This window comes from Ictidomys tridecemlineatus, chromosome 5 (assembly GCF_052094955.1).
Source record: "Ictidomys tridecemlineatus isolate mIctTri1 chromosome 5, mIctTri1.hap1, whole genome shotgun sequence".
In the NCBI taxonomy this organism is placed as follows: Eukaryota; Metazoa; Chordata; class Mammalia; order Rodentia; family Sciuridae; genus Ictidomys; species Ictidomys tridecemlineatus.
In genome coordinates this window covers 147532175-147547706 of record NC_135481.1, presented here as the reverse complement: position 1 = coordinate 147547706, position 15532 = coordinate 147532175, and the positions used below count along the sequence as shown (strand labels likewise).

At 33.4% G+C, this 15532-nt stretch overlaps 1 protein-coding gene across 11 annotated transcripts in view; it reads right to left on the bottom strand.

Annotated features, from left to right (window-relative positions):
* The window catches only part of Lrrc28 (leucine rich repeat containing 28), a 132106-nt gene that overhangs the window by 100680 nt on the left and 15894 nt on the right, over positions 1-15532 (bottom strand). For 9 of the 11 annotated variants that reach the window (XM_078051248.1, XM_078051246.1, XM_040274397.2 and 6 more), the window contains exons 3-5: positions 12253-12293; positions 2912-2949; positions 2185-2322 (exon numbers count right to left, since the gene is read on the bottom strand). In XM_078051248.1, the coding sequence (XP_077907374.1) occupies positions 2185-2322; positions 2912-2949; positions 12253-12293 (217 nt within the window). The remainder of the gene's footprint in view (positions 1-2184; positions 2323-2911; positions 2950-12252; positions 12294-15532) is intronic. The other 2 variants (XM_078051251.1, XM_078051252.1) reach the window with 1 other exon arrangement.

Below are 15532 nucleotides of genomic sequence, written 5' to 3'. Positions count from 1 at the left end.
ATATTCAAGTTTAGGGAAGCCTCCTCTGCCCTCTCCTTGCTTTGTCTTTTACTGTTTGTCTCCCGTTCCACATGGCTATTTCTAGCACCTCATAGGATTTCACAATACTGTGCAGTATCCCAGAGAGAAAGACAAATTGATTTAACATTTTGGGGATGTACACATATCCCCTAACTCATTCAAATCACAATAGTTATAATGACTTTATAATGAGATGTATAAGTGATTCAAATAAGTAGTAGCGCCAAGTCCACTGCTATTCATGGTGGTCCAGGAAGAAAAATACAATCATGCTCAATCAAAAGTTCCTATTCAAAACAATAGAAAAAAAAACTAGGAAAATAAGATAAAAATATGACTCAATTTTCTTATATAACAAGTGAAATATAAATAAAAAATTATATGAAAGAATCGGGGAACACACACTGTTCACTGGTTTTTAGGAGGTTATTAGGAGGCAGTCAGTGATATCAGAAGTACATGCTTAACCTCTGAGAACACATAATGGAAGGAAATGACCACATTCTACACAAAATGATCTTATATTACAGGAAAAGACAAAATAATAGAACACATAGAACAAAATTGTATGTTTGTATGTTCTTTAAATGTATGTAAAAAGGGTTTTGCAGCTGAAGCATTATATCCGTGCATCTTGATTCTATAAAATACTTAATCTCATATATGAAAATATTACTTTTATGTAATCTTCAAAACAGAATCTAATTTTCTGGATATCTGAATACATAAACTTAATGAAAGCTAGAATGATGAAATCGCATCAAGTAAGATTATATATAATGCACCCTAAAGACTGTATTTCTATATGGAATTGAATTTTGTTTTGCTTTAACTATAGTTGGAAACAATAAGGCACTTATTATATGAGGCTTAAAAACTGTTTTTTAAAGCCAAGTCACTGTTCTACTAATATCATTTTTGCAAACAGTACCTGGACCTATATATTAAGGCAAAGGTAGAAAGTTAAAACATAAATTAAATTCTAAGACTCAAATTTAAATTGTCCTAATAAATTCTAGTATGACACCTAATTAAATCAAAGTTGATGTATATCATATCACTATTTCACTAGAAAATAAGACAAAAACAAAACCAAAATACAGTTACTATGCTCTCATTTAGAATGTTTGTACTGAAAAAAACTTTAGGGGTCTTTTTTTTTTTTCAATCACAAAGAAATATCACAGACTTCTTCATTCATGGATTTAACCTTAAGTTTTTATTCTCACCTAACATCAAGTTCTATGACAGGTAGTAATTTGTAATTTTGTTTGAGTCACACATTTCACTGTATACACTTAAAGGCTGGTTGGTGTTTCTAAAAGAATAACTAAGTAAAAATAATTCCTTCCAATGTGACATTTGTATCTTTTTCAGCTCATCCTTGAATAAATGATAACTTTCATGTAATACCTGAAGCACAAGTTTTTTTTTTAATTCTTAAATCATACTCCATCTTTTTGGTTTTTTAAAATGGGAAATAATATATGACAGTAGAATTTGAAAATGTGCACCTCCACAAAGAAAGGTCCCTGAAATGCCCTTCACAAAAAGGTCAAGAGGTTTAATGTGACTTTCAAGGGAATACAGGGTCTTAGAACTATCTGCCTGTCATCAGAATCTAAAAAGATATTCAGCAGGCAGAATTGACAATTCTAAGACTCAAATTTAAATTGTCCTAATAAATTCTAGTATGACACTTAATTAAATCAAAGTTTATGTATATCATATCACTACTCACTAGAGAATAAGACAAAAACAAAAACAAAATACAATACACTCTATTTGCCTTTTATATACTAATATGATTATACCATACTCAGTTCATCTAAATTCTCTTAAAGTGAAATTCAGAACTAAAATAGCTCTTTGTACAAATAGTTTGCTAGAGCAGAGACTGGAAGAAGCATTGTTTGCAATATACAACTGTAGTAACTGTAGCCCTATCTTGTTAAGTGCTACCTTCTTGTATCTGAGTCTAGAGAAAGACTCTTGAGTCATTTCACCCACATACCTTGGTTTCATCTTCAATCAAATGAACAATCAAATACTTGCAAATACATTTATATCCATAGCCCACTGCCCAGACATACAGAGAAAAACATGAATAGAAATGGATTTATAAAACACAAGAAACTATTATACACTGTAGGCTATGATTACCTGGAGGTAGGAATTGCAGTTGATTATTAGCTAATCGAAGATGACGTAAAGCTCTCAGACGACCAATTTCTGGGCAAACAATTTCTAAGGCATTGTCACTAAGATCCAGATACTGGAGTTTTACAAGGGACCCAATAGCTTCAAATAGAAGAGAAGGGGAAAAGCAAAGTGAGTTTGACTCAAGTTTCATAGCAAATCTTTAATGAATGTGTTTCAATCTAAAATATTTTAATGCTTAATACCCCTTCCCCCCGTCACAGTTGTTCACAAAATAGTAAAAAATCAGACTAATTTTTATGTAAATGATAAGTATTTCTACCTAGAGATAAAATATAATGTTTAAAAAGAAAGCAAATAAAAACATTTAAAAAGTGTAAAAAACTGCTTAAATAAATGATTCAAGAATTAATAAACAAAAGTAATCTAACCAAAATTCTTAACCTGATTTATTAGGTTTAGAATTCATTTTATTTTTAACCTATTAGCAACTTATCTCATAATGATTTACTTAAGCATTTTAACAATTTTAGACTTTTAATTTATTTAACCATAATTCTTAACTGGTCTTTTTAGAGGAAAAATTTTTGAAACTAATACATTAAAGTGCTTTATAATTAAAATTCTCTAATACACCAAACAAGATAAGTTTAAAGAGATAATCTGTTCTACTTATAAAGCAAAGCTTTAACTGTATCATCTTCTAACTAAAAATTCTAGGTGTGCTTACCTTCTGGAACCACTACTATGTTATTTGAGTGAAGGTACCTGGGGCAAAAAGGAGGAAAAAAGAAAGAAAAACAGTGTTATTATTCAGTAATTTTGCCAGGTAAACAGTTAATAAAAGGCTCACTAGAGATTTATCAAATGTAAATGAGCCAAAACTTTCTTTCTCACCCTACTCTAATGTGTCACCACAAAATACATTTTTATCACAGCCAATCAATTATACTTTGAGTGTAATGTTATGCTAGAATTGCATATTAAATGCATGTACTGATTTAATTATTTTAAAATAAAAACTTGAGTAATAAATTATTTCCAACCTCATGAAACAAATTATTAGTTTCTCTAGTTCACCTTAAGTTATTCAGATTTTCAGAAATATATTATGTAAAAAAAGTTCAACCTTCTATTATTCAAGGGAGACACAACTTTTAGTTTCTAAAGGATAACATTGGAAGACAAAGATATTTCTAGCTAACATGCTGAGAAACAAGAATAGAGATTAAATATTCATCATTTAAAGTATCCACAGAAATACTCAATTGTCAAGGCCAGAATTTACTACATGGCAAAAGGAATTTCAAAAACAAGAAATCAAATTCTTTAAAAAAAAAAAAAAAAAAAAAAAACGCCCAGATTTAACAAGTCTAGGCAAGTCTAGGTATTAACACTTTTCCCAATGAAATATCTTTAGCGCACTCTAGTGGAGACTCAAGCAACCAGCAGTAACCAGCTACTGAGAACAAAACAGTGACTGCTAGAAATTAAGAACTAATAACAATTTACAACTAGATTTTATAAACCTTATGCTCAGCCCTATCATTTTATTTACTGTACTTTAAAAATAAATCCTCATAAAGTATTATAAAATAGAATTTAAATTTTTCTTCTACATTTTGAAAGCCTAAAATTAAATGCTAAAAATGTCAATGAAATAGAATAATAAGAAATAATTTTCTGAATATTATTCTATGTTGGATTAAATCAACTGTAGATAGTATTAACCCACTAAGTCTAACACAATTTAAGCAAGTATGCTGTTCTATGATAAATTTCATTCCTTGCTTTATGTACATGAATTGATTACACATTCTATCTACACTGAGCTACATCCCTAGTCTTTAAAGTTCTTTTTTTATAGGTAGAGTTGAGACAAGTCATTTGTTGAAACAAGTTTTTCAGAGCAGTTTTCTGTTCTTACTAGGAACTCTGGCATTTATGAAACAAATGCAAGTGTGTATATTTTTGGCATTGTGTATGCACACTTATTCAGTCTTTGGACACAAAGAATTCTTAAAGTCATCTGATAAAGGAATTAGGAATTTCTTCCTGAAATCAATGTTTCAAGAAAACACAGAACAAGCCATATTGAAAGAAGCAAACAAAACTACCAATAAAGCATGCCAGAAAAAAGCAAAACAAAAAAAGAATATAAAATCTATATACCCAATAATGTAAAATTCATAAAACCCACTACCCAATCAAAAAGTATTAGATGTGACAAGAATTAGGAAAATGTGACCCAAAAACAGAGGAAAAATAGTCAATACAAATAGGCCCAGTATGACAAATTAGAAAATTAGAAAACAAGGACAGTAAAATAGCTATAATTACCATATTCAGGTATTTAAATGAAAACATGACATAGTGAGAACTGTAAGATATAAAGGAGAAATAAACAGAACTTCTAGAGATTAAAAATATAATAAAGTAAAAACATCACTGGTGGATTAACTGAAAAAAAAATATGACTGACCCTGATATCAGAAAAATGTGATTTGTTCCAGTACACAGAAAGACAAAAATAAAAAAACACTCACAGTCTTAGAGAGAATGGAATATATTAAAAAGTTAAAAAATATGTAATAGTCCCATAAATGGAGCAAAAAAATGGGTTTAGAACTAAATATCAAAAGAATTGATGTGAAAAATTGATGAAAACTATGAAGATACAAACTCAAAAATCACAATGAACCTAAAGGATAAGGAAAATAAAAACCACAAAATACATCAAAATTAAATGCCTGGAAAGCTAGTATAAAAAAAAATAAAAACTCTTCAAAATAGCCCAAAGGGGAAGGGAGACACATTAAACTCAAAGGAACAAATACAAGAACAGTAGATATCTCCTCAGAAACTTTGCAAGCTAGAGGATAATGGAATAGAAGGTTTACAAAGGTTAGTAGAGGTAGCACAGAAGTTCTAAAATAAACAAAACAGTAACCTGGCTACTAAGAAGTCTAATCCTAAAAGACACATCATTTAAAAAATATAGAAGATGAATATACAACAAAAGAATGTAAGACTTTTACAGGGAAACGGAAAAGTCATTAAGACTTAGAGATAGATGAAGAATTCTTACATTGACACCAAAAGCATGATACACAAAAGCAAAAACTGATAAACTGGACTTCATCAAAATGTAAAATATTTACTACACAAAAGAAAATAAAAGAAGATGGAAAGACAAGCTATATACCGGAAGAAATATTTGTAAACAAAATACAAAAAAACCCTTAATTTTTAGACTATAGAGAGAACTTTTCAAACTCAAGAATAAAAAATAAAATTAAAGCAACCAATGCAGATACTTCACCAAAGATACCAATGTTGAATAAATATATGAAAAGATGTCAATATCATTGGCCAATAGAGAAATACAAATGAAAACCACAATATGATAAATCACACATCTATTGAAATTACTTAAAATGAAAAATAGTAATAATACCAAAAGATGGTGAAATGTGCAGACAATGGAACAATCTTACATTGTTAGGGGAAATGTAAAACGGCACAGCTAAGCTGGAAAATTTTGGGGCAATTCTTGTAATACTAAAAACTGAGCAAAAGTGGCAGAGAAAAAAACCTCCAAAAATTATCTTTTCCATAAAGCCAATGAGAATACTCGCAAAATGTTTTAGAAGTTATATATACAGGGATGTGGAAATGAACCCAAGACTTGTGGTAATATAGAGCTAACATGTACGTAAGGGGGAAAAATGACAAGAATGTCTATAGGAATAGTGGGCCATGAGCTTTGTAGTGTTTTCACTAACAATATTCCTTTCTCCCATTCTCCAGCTCTGCAGAAACCTGGAAAACCAAGAGTTCACAACTAAATTGAATAGCAGTGCCCTGGGCTAGAACCAAATTGGAGCCCTTTTAAAGTCTCATTCCCTGGAAACTGTCATTATTCAACTTGTCTTAGGGTTCCCCAGAAGACTCTACTTATAAAGCTGTCTATTTATCTTACAAGGAACTAGCCTTGACCAAAATCCCTACCTCAAGTGTTGTAAATTGAAATAAATGACAGATGATTATTTAACTTTACAGATGCCTGAGGCAGTAAGTACCAGATGAAACAAATAATAGACAAACCAAAACCCTTAAAAAGAAAAGCCATCCAGAGGAGCTTTTAAAAGCCTGGCTATTCCTGGGGATCTAGAAAATCACAGGCATACGTGGAGTTGTACACAGGCCATAGCTCTACAAATGCTCAGGTAGGAACTGTTGAGGTCTTACTCTTTTACCTCAGCTGAATTGGAAGTGAAGGCAACAAGTAAAGAGTTGTCTGCTATCAACTACAGACAACTGAAAGGTGAATGCATGTCACAACACTCATACAAAGTCCCTCAGTAAAGACAAGTGGACTTAAGAGATTCAGTCGGTTAAGGAGTCTCTGCCTAATCATTAGCTGACCACTAATGGTCTTAGAATAGGTCTTCTTAGAATAAGCCTAGAGTAATTTCAAATTAGTTGTCAGTTAGTGATTAGAAAGAGGCCACTAAGATTACTGACCAAATATTTAAAAGGGCGGGGGGATAAAAGGAGAGAACTCTTGCCAACTCATTCTATAAGGCCAATAACACAGTGATACCAAATGCAGGCAGAGATATCATTAAAAAAAAAAAAGACTACAGAGGAATATATTCCTTATAAAGACAGCTTCAGAATTCCACAACAAAATACTAACAAACCAGAACGCATAAAAAGGATTATACTCCAAGACCAAATGGGATTTACCCCAACAATACAAGGTTGGTTCAATGCACAAGTTGAAAGGGTAAAGTTTCTAAGCTGCAAAGCCTGAGTTAAAATGTAAAGGACCAGGCATTGTAAACCTGTTTCTAAACTGCAAAGTATGGGTTAAATTCCTGAGGCAGCTAAGACAAGGCCCTACTGGGAATTTAGTTGATTTATGGCCTGGGATCCTGTGTAACTCCTCACGTAAGCATTCAAGACCCTGTGCTGCTTGTCACGTAGACATTCAGGGCCCGAACCAATCAGTTTAAATGTAACCCCCTCCTTAGGAATGACCTATCACTCCAGCCAACCTGTTCCCGCCAATGAATGTACTAATCAAGTCTAAGAATTATTGTTTGATTTTCCTGCGGTGTATGGAGATTTGTTAAAGGAGATTATGATGTATGCAAAGCCCCGCCCTCCCCAAAAAGTGTACTTAAGCATTGTTCAACCCCTGCTCTGGGCTCTGGGCTGCTCTACTTTCCTGAGTGGGCACAGAGCCTCAGCATGCTGAATCAATAAATCCCCTTCTGCCAATTGCATGAGTGGTCTCTTGGTGGTCTCTTTCTCCGACGCTTCGCCAGACCCTTACAAAGTATTGATCAATATAATATGCCATATTAGTAGAATAAAGAATAAAAACTACATGATCATCTCAATAGATGAGGGAGAAAGAAAAAAGCAAACTACAAAGTCAAACATCCTTTTAAGTTAAAAAAATAATAAGAAGGGAACTTTCTCAACTTTAGAATACCTATGAAAAACAGTTAATATTACACTTAATGGGAACAAAACAAAAAAAACAAAAACATGAAAGATTTTCTCTGAGATCAAAGTACCTGCTCTCCTCATTTCTTTTCAACATTCTAAGTTCTAGCCAGGGCAATTAATCAATAAAATAAAAAGGCATATACAGATTGGAAAGGAAGAAGTAAAGATACCTTTATTGGCAAAAAAACCCCATGATCTTTGTAAACAAAAATCCTAAAAAACAGACACACACACATACACACACACACACAATTAGAATTAATAAATGAATTCAACAAGGTTGCAGAACATAAGATTAACATACAAAATTCTGTTGTACATTTTTATATACCAGGCAATGAACAATTCTAAATTGTAATTAAAAAGAAAATTCCATTTACAACAGCATCACAAAGAATACATACATGGAATAACTGATAATCAGTTTCTTTCAGGGTAATGAAAATGTTCTGGAATTACACAATAGTAATGGTTGCACAACCTTGTGAATACAAATCACCGAAGTCATATACTTTAAAAGGGTGAACTGTATCTCAATAAAAAGAAATGAAATATGCAATTACCACATGACTCAGCAATTGCAATCTTATCCATTTAACCCAGAGAAATTAAAACTTATTTACAAAACAGCAAGTACACAAATGTTCACAGCAGCTTTATTCACAATAGCCTCAAACTGCAAAAATGTCTTTCAATGGGTGAAGATATCATATTCATATCATGAAATATAACTCAGCAATAAAAAGGAATAAATTGTTAACATATGAAGCAACTTGGATGAATCCCTTATGCTGAATGAAAAAAAAATTTAATCCCCAAAGATTATATACTGTCTAATTCCATTTATATAACATTCTTAAAATGAAAAAATCATAGGGAAATGGAAAATAGATTAAATGTCTGCCAGGGTAGGTTTTTTTGGGGGGTGGGGGTGGGAGGATGTTTGATTCTAAAAGTATAGCTCAAGTGATTCTAACACTGATAAAAGTATTCTCTACCTTGACTATCAGAATGATTACACAAATATATACTGATAAAGGTGGTAAAAATAAACATCAAGAAAACTCCACATAATTAAATATACACTCACAAATGAGTACATGAAAAACTGATGAAACAGAATAAAGTGGTGGATTGTACCAATGTCAATTTCCTGGTAGTGATCTTGTACTACAGTAAGGCAATAAGACAATAACATAGGGGAAAAGTGGAAGAGTACAGAATGTTTCTGTATTATTTTTTACAACTACATGTAAACCTACCATCATCTTACAGTAAAACTTTAAAGAAAAAAAAAAGGAAATAAAGACTTTTTTCAAGCAAGCCAAATCTGAGAGAATAATATGAGTAAATACATGACTTTTTCACTTTAATTTCCTTAAACTGATCATTTAAATTAAAAATTATAATAATGTGTTTTACCAGTTATCAGTTTACTATCTCTCAAGTCCTGATTTAACTTCTTTGCTGTCTTTTTTGATCCTAGCGCTGAATTTGTCAACACTTCTCCTTTGCCAATTAGACTAATGTCAGGCTTTCTCAAAAGAGGAGGCTAAAGTGACTCCACAAGTCAAGCAAGAAGTCACCCCCGTTCTAGCTCCCCTCCCATTTTTAATTTAGGACAAAAGCCAGATCCAAGTGGTGCTCCCCTCCCCTGTTAGACAACCTCAAGTCACATGTTCAAATTATGCTCTCTCCACCTAAAAGCCATTTTTGCAGCAGTTCTGGTGCAGCTACAGGCCACTGCCACTCTGAGGCTTCTTCTGTAGTAGCTCTGCCATACTCTCTGCCAGCCTGCTACTACAGACCAGTTCCAGACTGCCAACATCTTCCTGCAACAGTAAGCCATTATAACAGACCAGGTCTGGTTTAAGCCATCTGCTGAGTCTCTTCCCCAACAGCAGGCTGTTGTTCTTGAGGCAGCCCTGCCATCTATAAAGAGCTCTTAATTCTTAACCTGGGGGTTGCTGCTCTCCTAACAGTCTTCATTACTTCTGTCTACCCCTCAGCCCAGAGGCAGTAGCTGCTTATTTGTATTAAATCCAGTCTCCACAGAGTCTTCCTCAACTTTCTTTAGTACTTAATAACATTTTGCTACTTTAAAATATCTTTATACTGATTTTCCTTATTTAAATTAGGGGTGTGGTTTCTGTCTCCTAACTGGACACTGACTAACACACACACGCACACACAAATACACACTCACACATACAACAGCACAAAGAATGGGAAAAATGATCTGGAAGTACTAACGTAAACATCCATATATTACATGTGCATGTAAAGTGGTAATGATATCACATGAAGACAGATTATGTTAGGAAACAGATGTATATCAAAAACTTTACAACAATGAAATGAGGTACAGTTAATGGGCCAATATTGGTACTAAGATGGACTCCTAAACACTAGAATAATTAAAACAAAGGAAAGAAAGGAGGGGAAAAATAACAAAAGACAGGTGGAACAAATAGTAAATAAGATGGTAGACTTAAAACTTAATCAAATCAACAATCACATTAAATGTAAAAGGTCTAAACATGGCATAAAAAGGCCTGGATTATCGAACTGTGCAAAAATGAAAGAACCATCTAGAGTTGATTTTAAAAACTCCACTTTAATTATAAAGAAACAGGTTAAAATAAAAGAATGTGAGTTTCAATTCCAGTATAGCAGAATAAGCTCCCACTGGACTGATATTCTGTCAGGTAATAACTAAAACACAAATAACAACACACACACACACACACACACACCACAATCCTAAGGCACTGTATAGTAAACAAAAACAAGCCAATTCTAGAGAAAAATCAAAACTTAAATGCTAGAATAGTACTGGGAGAGTTTAAATTCTTTCTTTTCTTTATCCCACCCCTATTTTTTTAAAGAGCATTTAGTCTAGGGAGGGTATAGTTATCATGCAAAATGGCTAAAGGCATATCTAGAAACTGCTGGAAACCAAAGGGAAAAAAAATCTTGAAAGCAGCCAGAAAAAAAAATTTAAAAAGACATTTTATATATGTGTGTGTGTGTGTGTGTGTGTGTGTGTGTGTGTATAGAAGGAAGGATTAGAATACTACTGTCATCTCATGAGAATCTAAAAAACAGTCAAAATACTTTTAAAGAACTCAAAGAAAAGTACTGTTGAGCTAAAATTTGACAGTCATTGTATATATAACAGCTTGAGATATAATTCCAATCTTCCTATTCATGATTGTTTCACCTTATTGTGTGTAAAATCCATGAGGATTTTTCTTTAAAGTCTGAAAAAGTCTTTAACAAATTTCCACAGTCATTACAAGTAAAATTCTTTGCTAGGAATTAATAGTTGGTAGGCAGCTCAAAGATAGCCTAAGTTGATCTCTACTAGCTGGCATTCAAGTCCTATGCAACAGCCTCCACTCAAGTGTGGGGCAGACCCAGTAACTCACTTCTCCTGGACAACATAAGAAGAGTGATGAAATGTCACATCCAAGATTAGTTAGAAAGAGATTATTGCTTCCGTCTTCCATTCTCTCTCTTGCCCTTTTGCTTGCCTGCTCTAATGGAAACTAGTTGCACGGCTGTGAACTATGGAGAGGACAAGTGGTAAGGAACTGAGATCTTCCTCTGACCAATCAACAACCAGTAAGAAACTGAGTCCTTCAGTCCAGTAGTCTCCAAGGAATTGAATCCTGGCAACAACCTCCAGAGTGAAAGCAGAAGAGGATCCTTCTTCAGATGAGAACACAGCCCTGGCCAGCAATTTTGACTGAAGCCTTGTGGGAGACCTTAAAGCAAATGCATCCAGCTATGCTTAGGCTCAGATTTTAGAGTTTCAGAAAATACAAGATAATAAATGTTTATTCTTTGAAGGCACTTTTTGTGGAGATAATTTGTTAAGCAGCAATAGATAACACAGGTAGATAGATACTGGCTTAACACTACCAAAAATCATACCAAATAAAGAAGAGAACAAGAAAAGGAAATGCAAACCCTCCTACATCAAGTAAGAAGATAGTTAGAAAGAAAAATAAATAGAAGATCTAAGTTTATCTTCCTTAATATAATACGTTAGCTGATACTTAAAGTTGATGCATTAAAAAACAAAGGTGTAAACATGTTATTTAGCATTATGGAGTTAACCATCAAAAGAACTAAAACTAATGAAGTGTGGGAAAGAGACCTTCAATGTCTATTTTAAACATTTCATACATCCAATGCTTATATCAATTACCACATATAGTAGTAGTAATAATAGATTTTTCCAATTACATGGGCTATCCAGAAGGATTCTGTTCCAATATATTGTATCCAGAAAAAGAAAAATGTATCATTCATCACCTTCACTTCCTGAGGTAAGATATTTAAAACACAACTTTAAATTGTAAAAAATAATTCAAAATACTATTTGGCCTAGCAGAACCACAGGTTTACCTATAGGAGCATCATGATAATGATATTAAAAAAATAACAAATTAATACATTAAAATGATATATCCTCTTAACTCAAATGACTTAAAATTATTTCCATTTGTTTTTTTAAAAAATTTGAGTAAACAGACTCACAGTTCCACAAGGTTTGGAAGCTTCTGAGCAAGGTTTTCTGGCTGAAAATTAAAAACTCAGAATTAAATTTTATTTTTGAAAAATGCATAAACATTTGTAATTAGTTTAAACACAAAGTACCAACTTGTTGAGGGGTGTAAACTTGGAGAGAATTTGAAAAATAATAAATCAGCAGGTCTGGGTTTCATGCTTACATAGACCATAATACAATTTATAAACTTGAACACTTTACAAAAATGTGCTTAAGAGACACAGACAGAAGGAAGAACACCATGTGATAGCAGCCAGAAACTGGAATGATGCAGCTTAAGCCAGGAGCCAAAGATGGCAGTTTGCCCCTGAGGCTGGGAGAAAGGCATGGAATAGATTCTCCCTCAGAGTCCCTGCACCCAAAACAAGTGTTACCTCTAGTTATCATGCCTTTGTCATGGCAGCCTGGGAAAGTACTGTACCACTCAAACTCCCAAGTCATGCCCCAAAAGAAAAAGAAAGAAGAATTTCCAGGGTCCCCAGGTACTAAGACCAAACAAGGCTCAGAATGAACAGAGGGAAGCTCACGTAGTCCAACAGAATGTAAGACCTGATCATAGGTCCTGAGATCAGAGAGGAGGTGAGGTGTGGTGGCTGGGAGAGGAAAGGGCCATCAGGAGAAGTGCCTTTCCCTGGCAAGAATCCTAGAACAATGCCACTCAAAGGTTAAGAGCAGGCTTCTCTCTGCTGGAAGCTGTGGGAAAGGGGGAAGGCTGAAAGCTAGCCTCCACACAGGGGTGCGTGTCAGTGTGAGAGTGCACCAGACACACACAGTTCAAATCTATATGCCCACGGAGATCTAAGATACAAATTGTTAAGATTGAAGGAGCACACAAAGTCAAGAAAAAAAAATTTTTTTCATTCTACATTCAAACATAACTGTAGCTATCAATGACAAAGAATCAGGAATGTCCTTTTAGAAGAAATTAGATCTGACTTGAATTCTGAAAGATAAATGAAAATTATAACAGGCTGATAAAAAGTGGAGAGGAGTGTAGTTCTGGCTACCCTTCTAAGCATAGGAGGTAACAGGAAAAAGGGGTCTTCAGAGAAGGTTCATTTAGGAAATTGCAGGTATAATCTTTTCTGTTGTAACTCCATGATAGCAGTCCTAAAGAAATAAAAATTTTTCAAAAATCCTAGTACAAATCAATCATGTCAGTAGAAAACCTGGTCCCCACTTGTAAGGGGGACTAGAAAGCTTTACATTTGTAATTACAAAATAATTTTTCATACAGAAACTTAGTAACAGTGGTTATCATCAGGAAAAGGACTAGGATTGCTATTCTCTATCTCCTTATTTCAATTTTAACAATAAACAGAAAAATTTAAAAGATTAAATTAAGCAGGAACGTTAAAAAAGCTAAAATTAAATTTTAATGTGCATGCACAATATAAACTCTTAACTATTTGCCTAATTAACCATACTGTGCACAATTTGAGATCTAAACACTCAACAGGTCAAATCTCATTAGTTTACAGTATTTTAGTCATTGGATATGAAGATGCATAATGGTTTTGCAGAGAATGGCAAGGAATGGATTATTAAGGGCTAGTATTTTATACTAAGGAACAGCTTTCTTAATCCTAAATACCATGGAAATGCACTGGTTTATTTTAGACAAAGCAATGATACTGTTTATTTCATAGTGGCATACAGATGTTTTTACCAATAGTATCCCAAGCTACTTACATACTTCCTTGCCCTTTTCTGATAAGAAAATCTCACTTAATATGAATGTTCTTATGAAGTATTTATGGGGCATCCACTCTTGACAGAATCACTTTAGTTTTAAAATGATGTAAGCTGTGGGGCTGGGGTTGTGGCTCAGTGGTAGAGCACTTGCCTAGCATGTGTAAAGAACTGGGTTCAATTCTCAGCACATAAATAAATAAAATAAAGGCCCATTGACAACTAAAAAATGTTTTAAAAAATAAAATGATGTAAGCTGTGATTCTTTTTCCTCCCATGTTTTGATATTAACACATGTAATAAAGTCCTTCAAAACATCTTTCCTCAGATGTTATGAATTTCTCCAAAATCCCTAGAATGTTTCTTTTAATATTTGTATTTCTTCTAGTAAGGAAAATATACACTTTTATTTATGGGCTTCCATACAAAATATCCTAGGAAAACTAGAGAAATATTGGGGGGAGGAGCTAAATATAACTACTCCTATAAAAAGAAAGACTTGGGCACAAAAGAAATGCTGTTAGACCCTCACCTAGTTTCATCTGCTACAATACAATATCAATATTGTATCTGGCTAACACACCACTCCCAATCATTCTTTCTGGATGCCTATTTGGTTTCATCAGATAGCATTCTGATATGTCCAAAATAAACTCATAGGTGTGTATACACAATTAAGGACTGAAATAATGCTTCTGAAATAACGATGCCAGCAGAGCATCACTATGTCTTTAATAATAAGCACACTGTGTTTTTATTTAAAAATAAGCACAGTGACCTTGAGAAAACTGCAGTTCATTAGAATACTGCCTCTTAAACATACAATAAATAAATGAATCATTTATGAATAGATGTTTAAAAAGCCTGGCAAATGAGCAGCCCATGGCCCAGGCTGTGGTTGACACCTATTGGTGTTCTAAAATATCATTACCTGCTTTCTTTAAAAAAAAAAAAAAAAAAAAACACAACAACTTTATTTTCTTTACACATTTATTTATTTTTATGTGGTGCTGAGGATCAAATCCAGTGCCTCACATGTGCTAGACAAGCACTCTATCACTAAGCCATAATCCCAGCCCTTATTGTCTACCTTCACATATGCTTTTCTTTTAAAGTAATGTAGTTCAAAAATACATGGGAAATTCCATATACTTTTTAATTTTTATACTTCTATAGTTTAGGTACAGTGAGTAAGAGATTTTGCCACCGTAAGTTCACGTCACAATGTTTGTTGCTGTGCAGGTGACTGAAACCTAATGTTAGGTTATGATTGGCACACAAGCTAGTGCCTCCTAATTCACAAGGTTTATAAGCTATTTGTACACGTTTTTAAATTTAAGATTCTGATAAAAGCGATAATTTTAAAGTATTCTCAAATATGTTCTTACTATTTTTCCTTCTTTTTCACAACTTTGACATAGAACTAAGTTTTAACAAATAACCTGCACTCAAATTCCTGGAGCATAAATATCTTTTACAAAACTACTTGAGGGCTGAGGTAGAATATTTCCCTAGCATGAGTGAGGCACTGGGTTCGATCCTTAGCACTACATAACA